An 18,966-nucleotide genomic window follows, 5' to 3' on the forward strand; every position below is an offset into this window, starting at 1 on the left:
CCCTTTGCCCAATCCCTCTGCAATTGGGGTGGTAACCTCCACCCATTAGGCACTACCACCCCACCCCACTCTTTTGGCCCCAGGACCTTTTCAATTAAAGTAAAAGGAAAGCAATTTCTGCATTGAAATCAATGGAGGCAAAAAGGCTGGAAATTCAGAGAGACATCAAACTGAAAACAGAGGGGGAAGAAGAAGACAAGGCTGGCACTTTTCTAGGGCACAAAAAGGAGACCCGAAACACCTGAAAAATTCAGACCCGAAACAGGGGTGATTCGTTTCAGGTCCGAAAATTATTGGGTCGTCGGTTTGGCTCCAAATCACCCGAAATTGGTTGTTTTGGGCACAGATCGTTCTGTGCCCGAAAAGTTTTGCACATCCCTAGTCTTTTTGACCCTGACATTGCTTTATTCTACTGGATGCAGTGCAACGTAATAGTTGTGCAGTTGTGCAAGAGTGCTGTTGTACAAGAGTCAAAATGGTGCAGTGTTGCGTAACAGTGTAGCCATTGTATATAACAACTGCACTATCATGCAATCCCATTTGCACAGTTTTTGTGCTTGTGCTTCTTGCCCAACTATGCAAACATTACATTTTACCACGTGATGACATTGTGCAGTATGTCAGCCTCAGAAAGGTGTTAAGCCACTGCTTAATAGCTTTCTGTTGTATTTTCAACTTGAGTGCAAAAGTTGATTTCTTGTGGTGATCTTATTTTATATATGTTTTTTCAAAACCTACCTCATGGGGTTGCTTTGAAGTTAAAATAGGGATAAAATAGAGATAAGAACTTCAAGCTTGGAAAAGATAGAGATTTAACAATAACAAAAAAAGTGATAAACTAGATTTGCATAATATGCAGGTGCAAGTTATATGCAGCACTCCAACCCATATTTTATAAACCCAAACTACAAAAACAGTATTTTTTTCCAAGCCTATTTAAATATGAAGGGAAAACACTTGGTATTTCCATTCTAGACCATACCACTTGAGGCAGAGGTGTGAGATTGTGCTTTTAACATAGAGAAAGATTGAAATACAAACTGCATGTGTGAAGTTAGCCTAGTTTTTTCATTGTCATGTTAGCTTTCTATATTTTCTATATATTTTCTAATTGCACGCTGTCAGGTGCAATTTCTATACCACCTTTCATAAGATATCCCTAGGTGGTTAACAAAAATTAAAATAAAACTCCATAAAAATCACCTTAAAAAATTAAATCAGTTAAAACAACAAGAAACCAAAATACCTTATATAGCGCAGCATTCTGATTTGCAATAGTCTGTGAGCAAACTGAAGTCACTGTTGCTCTGTTGTCTTGTCCTTTTTCTGTACATTGGAATTGGCTCTTAAATCTTTCTTTCTAGGCCCATTTAATCAGTGATCAAGAAATATTAGCATGGCATGTTACCATTTAAGGCAGGCCTGCTCAACATAGGCCCCCCAGCTGTTTTTGAACTACGGCTCCCTAGCACAGTGGCCAATAGCACTTGGAACATTCAGTCGTGGACCGGGGTTGTTCCGTCAGAACAACCAGCCAGGTTGTTCCGGCAGTATGTTCTGCACATTTTGCATCCTGTTCCAAGCTCGGAACGGAGAACAAAATGTGTTTCATGCACATGCCTACTGTGAGGTGAAGATCTGTAAGTAATTTTGCATACCCCATCGGGAAAAGGAAAGAAACAAGGATGGGGGAGATGGGGTACATAGTGGAAGCCACAGAGCTGCAAAGATTATCAATTTTCAAACACTGTAGATCAATCTATTTATTTATTATTTATTTATTTATTACATTTATATCCCGCTCTTTCTCCGTGGAGCTCAGAGTGGTATACATACTTATTTTTATCCTCATAACAACCCTGTGAGGTAGGTAAGGCTGAGAGATACATGACTGGTCCAGAGTCACCCAGTGTGTTTCATGGTTGAATGGGGATTTGAACTCGGGTCTTCCTGGTCCGAGTCCAACACTCTAACCTCTATGCTATGCTGTTCAGTACAAAAAGTATATTTTTAGCAGAAGTGGTTCACCAGAAACTGGGAGCTTCTGTGTGAGCAGAAAGGACAGCTGCTTTCCCTGTTTTCAGTTTTAAAACTAATTTTCAGTTTTATTGCATGACTTTAATACCTTTTGTGTCCAGTTATGGGTGGATTCACGCAAGATTATTGAGACAGTGAATTCACTTATGTTATTTGTATGCAATGGAAGTTCATGTAAATTATCTGAATTGGATCTATTGAGGTTAGGGATCATAGTATTCTTACTCAATCCTGATTATTGTAGAATTTTCTAGACATCATGAACTACCATAATAACATATATTTATTTGGTGTCAGATCATTCAAATAATAGTGAGCATGCTCCAAATAGTAGTTTATCAAAATGATATCTCACATTTTGATATTTTGCAATATCATGGGAATGCTATGCAGTATTGTGTTCATGTAGTTATCCTAAGCCAGATGCCTTCTGATTCAGCATGTCTTTAAATTGGACCATATATATTTAAGTATTGGAAGTAATAGCTTTCATTCATAGAATAATAATATCTTCCATTGTGATTTATTACAGCTATTGATTGGTTTTGAATCAGGAACAGTCGCTTTATGGGACCTCAAATCAAAGAAAGCGGATTATAGATACACACATGATGAGGTAATCAAAAATCATTCCTCTGGCTTACTTTTTTTGTTTCATTGATTATATATTGGAATTAATGTGGTTTTGCTTTATTCACATTTAATTTTGCCACCTTCTATTTTAAATATAAAACAGAAATTATAAATATATGTATAATTTATGTATATGTATAATATACATATACGTATTTTTATATATATATATATATATATATATATATATATATATATATATACACACACACACACACACACACACACACACACACACACACACGTATAACTTTTTCTTAGGTTTGTTTAAAATGTGAAACTGAAAATCCGTATGTATCGAATTATCTCAGCACAAGGCATACTGCATCTGTTCGTATTCATTCTTCTTATCTTTCTACTTCATTTTAATACATGACAGGAAGCTCACAAGAGACCAAATGACTTGATAACTGGATAATATAGAAATTTAGGAGTTGAGACTGCATGTCTTACATAGACTTCAGTACAATTATTGTGTGGTTGTGTTTGAGTATTTATGTACTGTTTCTGAACTTCAGTGTCTGAGTGTGGAAGCTGAAGGCACAAAGTGGGAGGCGGGGCTTGGGAAGAATATGGGAAGGGGTCTGTCAAAAGGAGACACTAGAGATTTGCAATTTGATTCATGCGTGAATTGATTAAGGGTGATTTGAGTGTTTCGACCTTGAATCAAATTACCCCTAAAATGAAGGACTCTTAATTTTAGGGGTGATTCGAGGTTGAATAGAAATACAATACAATATGAATTGATATAATATGAATCTATCTGAGTGATTCGCATTGCGGGCACCATTTTGTCTCTGTGTTTTCTGCTTGCTAATTGGTTCTCTGGCACTGGCTTCTGATTGGCTTGAAATCTCCTTGCTTGGCTGCTTGTCTTTTAAATCAAGTGTTGGCATGGGCCAAACAAAGCCAAAGAAGGGAGTTCCAAAATGTATTTAAGGGGCTGCTTGGAGGAAGAGAGAGAGAGAGACAGAGAGAAGGATCAGAGAGGCGCAGCAGCAGCACTGAGAGGAGAGCAGAGACGTGGTGGTGGTGGTGGTTGTCTGGGCCTGCCTGCCTGCCTGCTTGCCTGCCCCGGTGAGTGGAGAGAGAGACATTTATCTGACTCTTGCTTTTTAAAATCCTTTTAAATTTGCAGTGCTTTCATCATTTTTTAAAAATTTTTTATTTATTTTTAAGCAGTAGCCCCAATGGCTTGAACTGGGTGCTCCTTGGAATTTATTTATTGGTGTGGTCTCCCCCTCCCCATTGCTTGTATCCAACCCTTTAGTAACTGGGGCCCTGTGATCCCCCCCCCTCCAACTTTTAAAAATTGTACCAGCAGCCCTTCGGCTTTAACTGCTTGCTGCTTGGAATTTTATTTTGATTCCTTCTTATTCTTGCTTGAACCAGCCCCCAGTGGCTTTAATAACTTGGGGTGCTGAGCTGATTTGTATCAGCAGCCCCCAGTGACTTGAACTGGGTACTACTTGAAATTTTGATTACTTGTGTGTCCCCCACCACCCACCCACTGCTTGTAGCCTGCCTCCAATGGTTTTAATAACTGGGGTGCTACTGAGCCATCTCTGCTCAGTGAGATCAAGGGTTCCACATTGCAAAGGTCCCCCCCGCCCCCAAAGAAAGGGCAATAAAACTAGGAGATTGCCCGGAGAGATTGGCTTCACTGGGTTACAATTATAGTTGCAAAGTGGTTGGCTTCACTGGGTTACAACTGGGCTGAGGCCCCAAGTTCCAAATTGGCTGGAGCATATCATGTGCCAATAGCCAAATCCAGAGAAGATGGGACACCAACACAGTGTGCCTCCAGGGGCTCTCAACAGTTTCTCCACAAACACTAGACACCCATGTCCCAGTGATTTCAGCTTAGAAACAAGGGAGATCCAAGACAGTCTTGAGCACATGCCCTGGAAACAAGCATGAAGAGGCACTCAAGATAGTGAGTTCAGTTTAGCATTTCAGTTATTTTGTTCAGGGAGGAGGAAAAAACTCTGGCCTCACTTCAGTTTTCGAGAGAGGCAGGGGGTTGAGTGCGCTCCACTATGTCAGTCTCCAAGCATGAGTGATGAGGTGTCACCATTCTCCTGGGTATGGAGAACACCCTCTCGCTCTGGACACTGGTTGGTGGGCACAAGAGGAACTGTCTGGCAACTGCAACCAAGTCCAGCAAGACTGGGTGATGTGTTGCCCAAAATTGGATTGGCTCTATCTTGCGGCCTGTCACTGGCTCCTGCAGGGGCTGCAGCACACACAGTGCTAAACACTGCTGCAAGGCTTAGTGGGCTCCTCCATTAGCCCTGGCAAGGTGCTAAGGAACCCCTCCATGAACCACTGGGTTGGAATGCAGAAGCAGAACCACTGGCTCACTTGGCCCTGCCAGGGATACCTGGCTGCTGGACTGGGAAGCAGTGGTTATGGTGCTGCTTGGTGGACAGCACATTAGCAGTAGGCGCTCCAGTACCCTCCTCCTGGTTGCGTCCCAGCCTCCTCTCCTCTGCTCCCCTCCCCTCTTCAGCCAGAGGGTCCTGCCACCTGAACTGCTGGTCAGGGGTAACCGCTTTGCCCATCATGCTTGGGTCATATAGGCAGAACAAACTATGTTCTGCCGATGTACCCAAAGATGTGCTCAGCCGACCTACCACTCCAATCGCTTCCCCAGTGGTCACCGAGGTATGGATATTGTTGTACTCATGAGAAGATCAGAGGGCATAGCCTGTCTCAGCATTGTTGTCTCAGCACACAAGCTGTTTGTGGTAACAAAGAATGGCTCGAATGCCTAAACAACCTCTGAAAGAAGCGCCCAGTCCTGGTTGGACAAGTTGCACACAAGTCGCAAGCCACGAATCCTTGCCTGGGCATGGATGGCCATCACTGCAGGTGCTGGAACAAGAGAAAGGTGGAGTTCTACCAGGTCAGAATTCCTAATTCCTGATGGATTAGCTCTAAAGCCAGTTTGAAATGGATCTAGTTAAGGAAAGCGATTAAGTTTCCTCCAAAACTAGCTGGAGTTGGTTAACCACGACTCTCTCAATCACCTTGCCCTACCATGGGAGATTAGAGACTGGCCTATAACTATCCATCACTGAGAGATCTAGGGAAGGCTTCTTAAGAAGTGGTCTAATCATTGCCTCCTTCAAACAAGGAGGCGTCCTACCCTCCCTCAGCAATTAGTTAATGATATTAAATAGGCCACCTCCAAGAATTACCCTGATAGATAGAAGCAGCCAAGTCAGGCAAGAACCAAGAGAACAAGTGGTAGGCCGCACCACCCCAAGCAGCTTGTCCACGTCCTCAGGCATCACAGATTGAAACTGATCCTATCTAATACTGCAGGAGGGATTTCTGGGCACCACTCTGCACGAACAGCAGAGTCCCAAGTCAGCCCAAATACAAGAAATTTTATCCGCAAAGAACCCATTAAAAGCATCACAGCAGAACAAAGTCTTCGGGGACTGGTGTGAAATGGAATGGGCCTGAATCAGACTCCTCACAACCCAGGACAGTTCTCACAACCCTGGACAGTTCTGAACACGAACCTGCAGAAGCAATGCGTGCAGACCAGAATTGCTTTTTTTGGCACACGCAGAGCTTCCACGTAAACCTTCAAATGGGCTCTATGCTGTGTCCTGTCAATTTCAAGCTGAGTTCTCCATTTGTGCTCAAGTTGCCTACATTGCTGCTTCAGACTCTGCAACTCAGTATATCAAGGGATAACTTTTAAAGCAGGTTTGAAGGGACGCTTAGGAGCAATTGTGTCTACTGCCCTGGTGTGTTCCCTATTCTCGGTTCCCACCAGGGCACTGATAAAATCACTGAGAGCACCAACATCAAATCCCTCCAATGCTTTTTAGAATCCTATTAGGTCCAGCAGCCATCTCAGGTGGAACATCTTAAGAGGTCCTCCACCCCTGCAGGGCAGGGTCATGGCCCTGAAACCAACCTTAACCAGGTAGTGGTCCGTTCATGGCGAAGGGGAAACCACAGTGTCACCCACCCATGGAACACTCCCCTGACCTAAACAAAGACCAAATCAAGTGTGTGGCTGGCAACATGAGTTGGACCTGAAACTAGTTGGGATAGGCCCATAATTGTCATGGCCACTATGAACTACTGAGCCGCACCAGACATGTCAGCCTCACAATGGATATTGAAGTCTCCCAGCACTAAGAGTCTGGGTGACTCCAACACCAACTCTAAGAAGAGCTCTGTCAGCTCAGTTGGGCAGTGGAATGGACGGTACACCAACAGAAACCTCAATCTATCTCTAGTTCCCAGCCTCAGAAAGGCACACTCAATAGAAGTCAACTGTCTCACAGGAGCCCCCATCACTGCCCACTTCCCCTAACCTACTCCACAATTGAGTAGCCTGGTGCAAGAAACTAAGCCCAAACTGGGCTACCAGCCTCCCCGATCCAGATCTCAGTTATACAAGCCAGGTCGGCTCCCTCATCCATGATCATGTCATGTATTATTTTGGTCTTATTCTGAACAGATCTGGCATTGCAGAGGAACAAGGCCAGATTCTATGGGTATCTGGAAATGCTCCCCAAGTCTAGAGAGCTGATTGGGCAGCTGGAAGTGGAAACAGTTAGTAAATTAATGGTTTCCCTTCCCCTGTAACAGCCAGCTGCTCTGCCAACACCAATTCTTCTATTCCCCACCACAATAGTAATAGCTGCCCCAGAGCTGCTGGATGCACCCCTGACATCATTCTTCCCAAGAGAGCCCAAACACATGACAACAAGAGGCCTGGCACAACCCAATAAAAATAAAGGACCAGCAAACTCTAGCCCAAGCTCCAACCCCACCTTAGTATAACTCCTCTCCTGACAAGAGGCAAGACTACAACAGCTGGGGCTTTTTAGTTTAGAAAAAAGACGACTGCGGGGAGACATAATAGAGGTCTATAAAATCATGCATGGTGTGGAGAAAGTGGAGAGAGAGAAATTATTTTCCCTCTCACACAACACTAGAACCAGGGGTCACTCCATGAAATTGATTGCCAGGAGGTCTAGGACCAACAAAAGGAAGTACTTTTTCACACAACGCGTGATCCACTTGTGGAACTCTCTGCCACAGGATGTGGTGACAGCCAACAACCAGGATGGCTTTAAGAGGGGTTTGGATCACTTCATCGAGGAGAGGTCTATCAATGGCTACTATTCGGAGGGCTATAGGCCATCTCCAGCCTCAAAGGCAGGATGCCTCTGAGTACCAGTTGCAGGGGAGTAATGGCAGGAGTAGAGGGCACGCCCTCAACTCCTGCCTGTGGCTTCCAGCGGCATCTGGTGGGCCACTATGTGGAACAGGATGCTGGACTAGATGGGCCTTGGGCCTGATCCAGCAGGGCTGTTCTTATGTTCTTCTTATGACCCCAGTCCCACATTGAAGGCCCAGCACCAAAGGCCGGCCTCCTCTGGTGGCCAGCTTCGGCAGCCACCTACAGGTTGGCCGTGCCGCCAGTACTCACTCCTTCCTTATAAGCACCCAGAGACTCAGAGTCTCTGCTCTCACAAGGACTCCAAGACGGGGCTGATGGAAAAAGAAAACTGCAAGAGGGATTGCTGGACACCACCTTAATAGACTCTGCAACAACAGTGGAGTCCAAGTTGGCCAAAATACAAGCGTTCTTGTCCACAAAGGAACCTGTGCTTCACTGGATGTAAGGGGCTGGCCACACCAATAGCACCAGATATCCCCTTGCTCTCCTGCCCTACCAGTGCACTGTGAGGGACAGGAAAGCAGCATGCCTCCCACTAAGACTGGTCCAATGTGATTTGCATGCAGGAGCCCCAACACGACTTCCCTGCATGACCAGTACAGGGAGGGCACCATCTGCCTGCTAAAGGTGGGAAGGGATGTTGTAGTTGGGAGCAAGCTTCCGGAGCAGCCAGCAGAAGCCAGCATTCACCACCACCTGGAATGGCTGGTCATCCAAAGCAATCATCTCCCCAACTTGGGGAGTAGGCCCCTCTCGTCATCACCCACGATGACCAGCATCATCATCTCTCCCTCTGCCTGGCAGCAAGGCTCTTTCTCGCACCCTACTGGGCATATAGGGATTTTTAAAATTTTAAGCCCTAACTCTGATGGAGAGTGGATGGGTGGAGAAGAAACACCTTTAAGGGGAGTGTGGGGTTGGGTGTGGTCTATTTATGCTCTGTGTGCCACACACAGCACTAACTATAGCACTTTCATACACACAAAGAAGCTATAGAAATTAAATCCCCCCCCCCAATAAAGCCGGCTTTATGTGGGGGGTGGGTTTTTAAGGGGATCGAGCAAAAATGGGGCAAGTTAATCTAAGGGAAAGCAAGGCAGATGGCAGGGGGATTATTGTGGCCTCTAACCCACCCCCACCCCTCCTGTCCTACATCCTGCCACTACCCACCTAATCCCGCTTCCCCAAATTAGGCCCTATTTAAAAGAACTGTAAGTTCTAATAACCTGACCAAGGCAAGGGGAGGTATTCTCATCTTCCAGTGTCTTCACCTGGAGACTTCTGCTCCATCTTTGGCTGGAATCTTCCAGATGTTGCTCTGAGGCACTCTGAGCTAAAATGACATTGGGACTCAACAGGTGGGGGAGGAGGGGAAGTGGGTGCCAACAGGTGAGTACCCCCACCCACCCAACAAAATTAAACAAACTCAACAAGGTTGGATTTAATTACAGCAAAATTTAAAAATCCAACAAGGTAAGGAGCCTGGCACGCTGAGCACCACACACCAGCCTTCAAAACCCAAAAATTAATCCACTAGGCTGTACATGAACAGTAGCAGCAAACGTGGCAGCAGGGTTGTAAATTACAATTTTGCAAATTGAGGCAGTTGCTCAGTGATGAAGGATACACGGGGCAGCAAGTGCCAGCCCCCTGTCTCAACATTTACTGCTTCAGGAGCCTGTCTGCTGCCATCACCTTCGTCACCCCGAAGGGCATGTTGTTCATTTCTCCACTTGGGACATGCCTCTTATTTCCCCTCACCCCCACCCCCTGCAAAACGCAAGCGAGGAATGCCACTACCTCATGGCATAATCTGAGAGAGTTTATGTGCTTCTGTCTCAGCAGCATTGCCTGAGAATGCTGAGTACCCATCAGATCTCAGGCAGCAAAATGTCTTGAACCGCCCGCTTTCCTTAGTTCCCCTTCCTCTACTTCCAAAGTATTCTATATTTTTGTAAGCAACAAGGAAAATGTATCCCTGCTGGTTCTGTTGAGCTTCAGCAACTTCCAATACCATCATCCATTGTATTCTTCTGTTTGACATTGGGGGGCTCGCACTGTGGTGGTTCTGCTCCTACCTGGCAGGTTGATTCTAGAAGGTGGAGCTGGTAAACTACAGTTCAGTATCATGGCATTTATGTTATGGTGCTCCTCAAGGATCCACCTTGCTCTGCATACTGTAATATCTAAAATGAAATTGCTGGGAGAGGTCAACAGAGGATCTGGAGTTGGGTGTCATCAGTACGCAGCTCTGGAAGTGCTACCATGCTTACCCATACTCTGTCCTGTACAGAAGAACCCTGGTATCCGTGGGGGTTCCATTCTCAGCTACAACTGTGGATAATGGAACCGCAGATACTGAGTCATTAAGGCAATGGGACTTGCGGGGTTAGGTTCCTGGAGGCTCTGCAGAGGGCAACAAATGGTGACAAAGGGTCCTAAGAACTGGGGGGGGCACTGTGCTCCGTAGGTCTCCAGCAATGCCCACCAAAAGTTCCAAATTTGTTTTTTTTCCCCTGTGAAAAAATAATTTTCCTTTTTATTCCTTGTTTCCTTGTTCTTTGTTGTCTGCTGGACAGGATAACTGTCTGCTACCTTGTTGCTTTCTCAGCATAGGTAATGTACCAGGGCAACCAAGGCCGTTTACAAAAACCAGGCCAGAAGCCAGATTGAAATGAGCCCAGAAAACTTAGAGTATTGGTCTGTATTAGGTGTTTTATATTCTGTCAGTGGTATGCATTTATTCTCTTCCACTTATTTTGGGCAAAAATAAATTTTCAACTGGTCACTGGACCAGTATATTATTATTATTATACCATTTATTTCTGCTCCTGGAAAGTGTCTTCCCTCCAATTTCTGGAGATTCTTGCCTCCCCCTGAAATCTCTGCAGAACCCACTTTCTTTCTGAAGATCCCCTGGCCTCCCAGGAAGAGGAGATTGCTGTGGTGAGGAGTGGGAAAGGAAGTTTTCTTTTGCGTTCTGCTTGTACAAGTTAGGATCCAATACTGTACTTTTGTAATAATCTTGTGTGTACAGGTTTGCAATAATGACTGTTTCATACAACTCTGAGTTATCCATATTTCCTAAAACATTTGTTAGTCTGCTCACTGTAAAAGATTGAGGTTAATGGGTTGATTAATGCCTGGATCAAATTTAGAATCAGACTTTCTCCAAGAACTAAAAATATCAAAGACACAATGATTTTCTAACATAGTCCTATAGTATGGTGGATCAGCATAGTTCCAAGCTTAATTTTATATCTTTATTATTATACCAATATGAGGCTGCTGAAATCTTTGTATAATGATATTTGGAACTCCCAGCCCTCTTTGAGCCATTGGCTTCTGTAAGCCCAATGATGGAACTGTAAATCATTTTTTATTCCCTATATATTCCCAAATCAGTATTACTGTTTTAATAATGGCTTCAGGATTTAGATGTGAATAGCTTTAAATAGAAAAGTTAGCTCAGAACACTTTATTCTACCCATCCATGATACAATAAAGATTGCTTATCTTGAAGTTGTTTTTGTTTAAACATTTTGAATAAACATACAAATTTTAAAAAACCCAAACCTGATAGTCTTAATAAAATATATATTCCCTGACCAAAAAAAGGAAAGGGGGGGGAAAGAAACATCTTGCTGGTTATGTTTAATGTTGAAAATTTTTAATAGAGCTCAGTTCATTATTTCTTGATATCAGAGTCATTAGATGACAATCTCCTACATTTGAGGGGGGGGGGAGGAATGTTAAAATATGCTATTTTCTTTTTTCTTGTATATTCAGATTTTAAGCCAAGCTGTAAAGAATTGATTGCTAAATGCTTGCTAAATTCCTGATTGCTTGCTAAATGCTGCTAGAACTTACAAAGGCACATTAGTCTTTCTTTCTGTACAAATCATTAAAATATTAACATTGTGTATATAAATTAATTTATTGAGGTTGATCCTGTTGTTCCCATTTTAGTTGCATTTTATCTTATTTACTGTTGCTCATTAGTTGTCACATTATTCTCTTCCATGCTTTTATGGGTTTGAAAGCAAGAAGTAACCCCCATCAAATTTATCCCCCCCACCCTATCCCCGGCATGTGCCAAGGCAGCAACATTTTTCACCACTTGCTGTTCCTTCACTTTCTCTTCTCCTGTGGCTGCTGTCTCTCTCCTCCCCAACCCACACCCTGGAGCTGGGGTGGAGGCATTCGTCTCCTCCCCACCTTGGAGCGTGCTGAGGCAGCAACGTTCCTCCCTGCTTCTTGTTCCTTTCCTTCCTCGTGCTGTTGATGTTTCTCTCCCCCCACCCCACACTCTGGAGAGTGTTTTCTCCTGCTTCTCCCATTTCTCCTTGCTCTCCCCCTCCACTGAGGCACCGAGTGTCTTATTGCCAGTGGGGTGCTGAGTTCCCCTCCCAAGCACAAAGAAGTGCCGAGAAGCAGAGGCACTGAGTTTATCACCCACCCACCCCCGAGAAGTGCAGAGAAACACTGAGAAGCAGAAGCAGGGGTGAGACAGAAGAGAAGAGTCTACTCTGCGTTGAGTCCCCCCACACACACTCTCTGAGGCGCCGGGTGTTCCCCCCCCACCTGGTGCGTACCGAGGCAGCAACGTTCCTACCCGCTTGCTGTTTCCTCTCCTCTTCCTCCTGCTGCTGCTGTTGGAGGGCTGGGGAGGAGAGGGGAAGGATTACTGTAATTCCTGGAAATTTTCAACCTTTTTAAAGTGGTTTTTTAAAAACCTTTCATGACGGCGGTTCCCCTAACCCCCTCATTCTCATTCATTACTATTGTGCCCCAACCACAAGGTTTTATCAGAACATAACCCTCACGGTTGGCGAGGGATGACTGTACTTAATAAGACAACCTGTTCAGATATTATGTTGTATGTGAATTGAGGTGTCTGTTCAGATGTATTTGTTTTTGTGCTAATGATTGTGCAATGTGCATGTGTTCATTTTAAAAGTGAACCTGGGTAGAGGTCCCTCAAATGCAGGTACAGATAGGAAGAGTATTGCTGTTCGTTCACTTTAATAACATGTCAGTGTCTGTATCTGTGTATAGATCTATACATGTTTTCACTGTACACAGATTGTATACGTGTTGAGTGTAACTTGTAAATAGAGTGTTTTTAGGAACATAGGAAGCTGCCATATACTGAGTCAGACCATTGGTCTATCTAGCTCAGTATTGTCTTCACAGACTGGCACCAGCTAGTTTGCAGACAGGAATCTCTCTCAGCCCTATCTTGGAGATGCCAGGGAGGGAATTTGGAACTTAGATGCTTTTCCCAGAGTGGGCCTCATCCCCTAAGGGGAATATCTTACAGTGCTCACACTTCTAGTCTCCCATTCATATGTAACCAGGGTGGACCCTGCTCAGCTAAGGGGACAAGTCGTGCTTGCTACCACAAGACTAGCTCTCGTTTTGCATGTTAAGAATTTTCCTTAGAAATAGTTAACTGTTTTAGATAGTTACTGTTCCTGTGTTCACACAGCAGCGCTCCACTTGAAGTGATGGTAACATTCTGAAATGGTGTGTGTGACCCAATTTACCTGCTGACTTGGTATGAGAATGCCACCATATCATGCCACAGAGCCAGCATGGTGTAGTGGTTAGAATGTTGGACTAGGACCGGGGAGACCCGAGTTCAAATCCCCACTCAGCCATGAGACTTGCTGGGTGACTCTGGGCCAGTCACTTCTCTCTCAGCCTAACCTACTTCACAGGGTTGTTGTGAAAGATAAACTTAAGTATGTAGTACACTGCTCTGGGCTCCTTAGAGGAAGAGCGGGATATAAATGTAACAATAATAATAATAATATCAATTGTGGAGGCAAAACGGTCAGTAATGCTTTATGTGGAAGTATTAATTCTGCTACCTATTATACCTTTTAAAGACTTCAGTAGTATTATGAGATTCAAAGCTCTGACGTGTCTGTTTATGTATTTTGGGCTACTTGATATTTTGAATATATCTGGGTTGCTGGACCCTCGGGATGTATTTTAGGGAAGCATAGGTGACTGCAGAAGGAATATTGGATTGTCGACCATTTTCCATCCATCTCTGCGCATGCACAGGGAAGCGTTTGCTGCATGCAGCTCTTAGTTTGTATGTAGGGTAGGGACTTTTAGAATTTTTGTATCCTTTTAGAATTTCCTCAGTACGAAACACAGTATTTGTGGATTTGTTTTTGTTTTGTACTTTTTGTATCCCTTCAGTAGGTGGTCTTTATTTTAATATCCCCCTCAGAACTTATCAGTGAGACATAGGGAACATAAGATGTGATGTACACTATATAAATACCTTACGTTTTGTTCTCTGTGTCTTGCTGGCATGGTTGGTCTTTATACTTAAATCTGTCTTCCATTTTCTTTACTTTTAACTTTAATTTGAGTGAGTTAAGTCAGGCAGATGACCTTCGTGCAGAGGCAGCACTTAAATCATGCCAAAGCTGAATAGTTGACTATAAAACTATGTGATGGTGGCAGAGAATATGTGCTCTGTTCTATTATAAGTGTATATGCAATGTCCTGTTTTCCAGATTTGATGCAAAGACCCTAAAATTACCGAAGACTACAATGATAGGGTTTGGTACTGAATCCGAACAGTAATCACATCTGATTTGATACAACTCTTGTCAGCAGCATTTTGCATTATATTCTTGTTGATGCAGAATTGATAATATTGACAGGAAAAACGATAAAGGAACCGTGCAAAATGTAGAAACAGAGAGGCCATGAAAAAGTTGCCAATAATTGCAAAAACACAAACTGTGCTACATCTAAAGATCTAAGGATCTATGTGGATCTCTGTTTCTACATTTTGCACGGTTCCTTTATTGTTTTTCCTGTTGATTCAGCGTGCATCCCGCTTTTTTCCTGCTGAATTGATAATATTAGCAATCTGGTACAGCCAGACACAACACTGCTAATTTTCATAATCTAGTACAGCCAGATACAGTATTTTCCACACAATATTATATTGGACTGTGTCAAATTGCATTGGAGGATTGGATGGCTGTTTTCAAGCTTTTCTCTGTTGCTTATGTCCAAAACTTGTTTCTCGTTGAATGAGGTGATGTGCCATATATATAAAAAAGGCCAAAGGAAGGAGGAGAGACGTTATGTGATTGACATCTCTAGCTACACATTACTTCAGGGCCTCCTCAGACTTGCAGCTGCTTAAACCATGCTGTAATTGGCTCATTTGCATCTTTATTCCAGTCACAGTGCTTGGGGAGAGTGACTAGAAATAGTATCTCATTATTAGAATTCTTTGCCTGCCTGACTCTTCCTCTCCACTACACAAAGTACCAGCAATGCATGCCTTCTTCTGTGTTCTCATTCCAGCACATTCCCTTAGGTCTTATTTCAGCCATTATAAGGGGCTTTGCTTCTACTACTAGCAGGTTTGATGCATCCCTCCCTGGCTGCACATAGCACCTATCTGCCTGTAACTTGGAGGGCAACACCCTCACAGAGGCAAAGCTGATCTGTGAAAGGGGCGATGTCTTCTTGGAAATCTAGAACATATCAATCTGGTCTTTGGGGGTTCAAAGTCCCCCGCCCCAAGCATTCAGATGCCTCCAGGCATGCAAGGATGCAAGTATAAATTCAAAACAAAAGTGTGAAAAGGGTTGGGGAAGATTTGCTACTTTTCTGAAGCCCTTCTGCATAAAATGTGGGTAGTATCAAGCCCTAACAAAGGTCCAACTCTGTGAAAGGTCTACCATGCCTAAACATTTCATCCCATTCTGACTTAGATTAATAACTTTATCTACATTGTGATGATTTCCCATTATATCCTATGGGATCATGCATTGAGAGATTAACAATGCATCTAAGGATTCAGTCCGGACTGATACTAATGTCAAATGAATGTTATGATAATTACTTCTATAGGATTAGAATTTGATTATGTTTAATAATTTCACCTGTGCACAGCCCTAAATAATAATTTCTGTTTATAGAGATGGGTTTCATCTTTTTCTCTTTGCAAAAAGTGACTTTGCAAATTCAGACATTAACAGTAAAATTTTGTGGCACTTTAAAATGCCTAATACATGTTTTTTAGCACAAGGGTTCTCAAACTTGAGTTCCCAAATGTTGCACAATGACTCTCATCATCCCCAGTCTTTGGCTATTGTAGCTGGAAATGATGAGAGTTATAGTATATCATCATCTAGGGAAGTAAGTTTGAGGAACCTCTGTAATAATAATAATAATAATAATAATAATAATAATAATAATAATAACAACAACAACAACAACAACAACAACAACAACAACATTTATGAACCACCCCATCCAGAGGCTCTGGGCGGTATAGCATAAGCTTTCACAGACTACCAAAGGTCATGTAGCTGAGGCACTTGAGTCTGACTACCAGTGCTTTCTCTAAGGCGTGCGTACATGCGCGTGCTCACAAATTTGTTGATGTCTGCTCAGTTAATTTTAGATCCTGCTCAGGATAAAGCAGGAAGGCCCCACTCTGAATGCATGTGCGCACACACACACTGCCTTGATACTGCTGCCCAGAACAAAACTCATTCCGCACACAGATGAAAAAAATTAGAGAGAACGGTGCTGGCTACATAGCTCTAAGTTCAAGTATAGCATTGGTGTACTTTGATGGCTGACTGTGATGTAAGTAAAACCTATATCCATTACCCAAAACATAATGAAGACATTAGTTGAGTACAGATGACACTTCCTATCACCAGGAAGTTGTGAGGAGGAAACAGAATAACCCGTCTTCCATTGGCTAACTTTAATCTTTACTTTATACAAAAACTTTAGCTGTTACAAGAGAACTGCCAGTTAGAGGTGATGAAACCAAATGCAGGGTGACTTCAATACTTGATTTTACAAATCATATTGGCTATTGGCTCAGCAAACCATTGTTTTCCTAGAGGACATGTTGGCAAAATAATTTGTCTTCAAGTACATTCTGTTATTCAACAAAGTGAGCAGTGTGATTTGAATTCATTCATGCAGAATGGTGACATTTAAATAAATAAATACTTTATTTAAATGCTCATAAAATGCAAATTGCTACTTGTTGCTCTAACAAATAAACAAGTAATATTAAAGAAAAACATTTTAACATATGGAATTTGTACCAAACATTTCCCTTTTTGTCCTGATTTACATTAATTTATGATCCAAAATTCTCCTCTAGGAGTCAAGAAGAACATACTCAATTTAATATTGATTTATATTTAAAAATGAAAGTTCAGTTGTGGAACTATATAATCTATTCTGAAACTGGCTACCTACCAACATGAATCTATATACTTATTTCTTGTAGACGTGCCATGCATGGCGACGTGGTAGGAAGGAGGCGATTGGCTGAGTTTGCAAGCAGAAGCACCTGACTGGGCAGTGGGGATTCCATATGCAGATAGGGAGAAGGAGCCTGTGAGAGCAGGAGCATCATGGTGATTGGGCAGTGGGGATTCCCTATGCAGATGAGGAGGGGCCTGTGATGGTTAAGGTCAGTTGGAATGCAGCTGTTACTGGTCAGAAGATGTTCTTGATATAAAAGGATAGCAGGCAGGGGTCTACAAAAAGACAGGTCATGAGGTAGGAAAGAGCCCCTTCAGGAGAAGGAGGATGCCGTTTTGTAAATGAACAAAATCTGTTAACTCAGGGAGGGAGGAAGAAAAAACATGAAGGGAGGGGGAAGGAAGAGTGGAGAAGAGCGAGTGGAGGAGAGAGAAAGAGAAAAAGAAGGGAGGGGAAAGAGAGACAGAAGGAAGGGCAAGGGATGGGCCCGAGCCTGTCAGCAGCCTGAGGGGAATGAGTGGCCATGGCGGCACTGGCAGCAAGGAAGGGTCCAGGCAACCACTGCTGCTGTTTGGGGCTACTGAGGCCATTGTCAGAGGGAGGCAGGCAGGCAAGGGATGGGCCTGGGCCTGTCAGCAGCCTGAGGGGAACGAGCGGCCATGGTGGTGGTGGCAGCAGCGAGAAAGGGCCCGGTCCACCACTGCTGCTGCTCCTGGAGGGAGGAACAGGAGCAGGGCTTGGGTGAGGGTGGGGAGGTCTCTGGAGATAGGGGGCTGCAGCTTGGCCAATAGGCGGCAGCAATGCTGCAGCCATGACCAAGAAGGGTGAGGAGGATGGAAGCAACGGGGAGGAGGAGGAGCAGGAGTGCAGACCAGGTGAGGGTGGGAGCTGAGCTGCGGGGGATGTCACAGGCTCAGTACACAACTGCACAGATGCTCTGTGCGGGGTCAGCTAGTATACTTTTATAACATGGCTTGCAAAGTAAGTGTAGTTGTAAAAATAACTTTGTTAGGGGATATATAGCTTTTTATGTTTTTTAAATCCTGTTCTATGCCAAAAGAATAGTCTTTAAAATTAAAGATCCATAAGAATATTCACAACCCCACCTTTAGCCATATTGAAACTATCACAGCTAATAAGATAGTAAATGATTCTTGGCTTGTTTGATCAGAATGGCATTTAAAGGCAAATACCTTGTTCTGGTATGCTGCCCTGGTAACTATGATAACTTCAAACCAAGGAACACATTGGCTGTTTTAAAGGATCATTCTGTAAGAGAGAGAGAGTATTTCCTTTTTAAGGACATCTTGTGACAAGAGTATTCAAGGCAGATCTCAAATTTTTTTGGTGTGTGATGTCACCAATGTGGCCTTCTGTTGTAGCCCAAGATGGAATATGTCCTACACCCAAATGTGAATGAGTATCCTTCGGTTAGGAGTTGATATAGTTTACCTTCATCTGACAGTCTGTGCTGTCTACAATTGCAGATACTTCTAGAGTTGCGAGCGAAATGGTGTAACTTGATTCATATACTCCAGGCTTGGCTTCCTTTTTCTCCAAGGGCATGAAAATGTGCTGTCTGTCAAGGGTGCATTCTCTTATATTCTGTGCATGGCTATCAAACTGCTTAGCTGCAACAAGTTAAATAAGGCACCAACCAGTAAACATCTATCCCCAAGTTGCAAAAGGCAGAGTTGGAAAAAGAACTGTTCACCTACAGAACACAGCAATATGTAGTTCGATCATTTCAATTCAAAATTGTAGGGCAATTTGTGTCATTATATCATAAAAGA

At 43.4% G+C, this 18,966-nt stretch overlaps 1 protein-coding gene across 15 annotated transcripts in view; it reads left to right on the forward strand.

Moving 5' to 3' along the window:
- Window positions 1–18,966, forward strand: part of STXBP5 (syntaxin binding protein 5) — a 235,009-nt gene that overhangs the window by 83,891 nt on the left and 132,152 nt on the right. For 14 of the 15 annotated variants that reach the window (XM_053291487.1, XM_053291414.1, XM_053291434.1 and 11 more), the window contains exon 7: window positions 2,570–2,653. In XM_053291487.1, coding sequence (XP_053147462.1) covers window positions 2,570–2,653 — 84 coding nt within the window. Of the gene's footprint in view, window positions 1–2,569; window positions 2,654–17,451; window positions 17,471–18,966 lie in introns of those variants that run through there. The other variant, XM_053291555.1, reaches the window with a different exon arrangement.

Source organism: Hemicordylus capensis, chromosome 1, assembly GCF_027244095.1.
Source record: "Hemicordylus capensis ecotype Gifberg chromosome 1, rHemCap1.1.pri, whole genome shotgun sequence".
Taxonomy (NCBI): Eukaryota; Metazoa; Chordata; class Lepidosauria; order Squamata; family Cordylidae; genus Hemicordylus; species Hemicordylus capensis.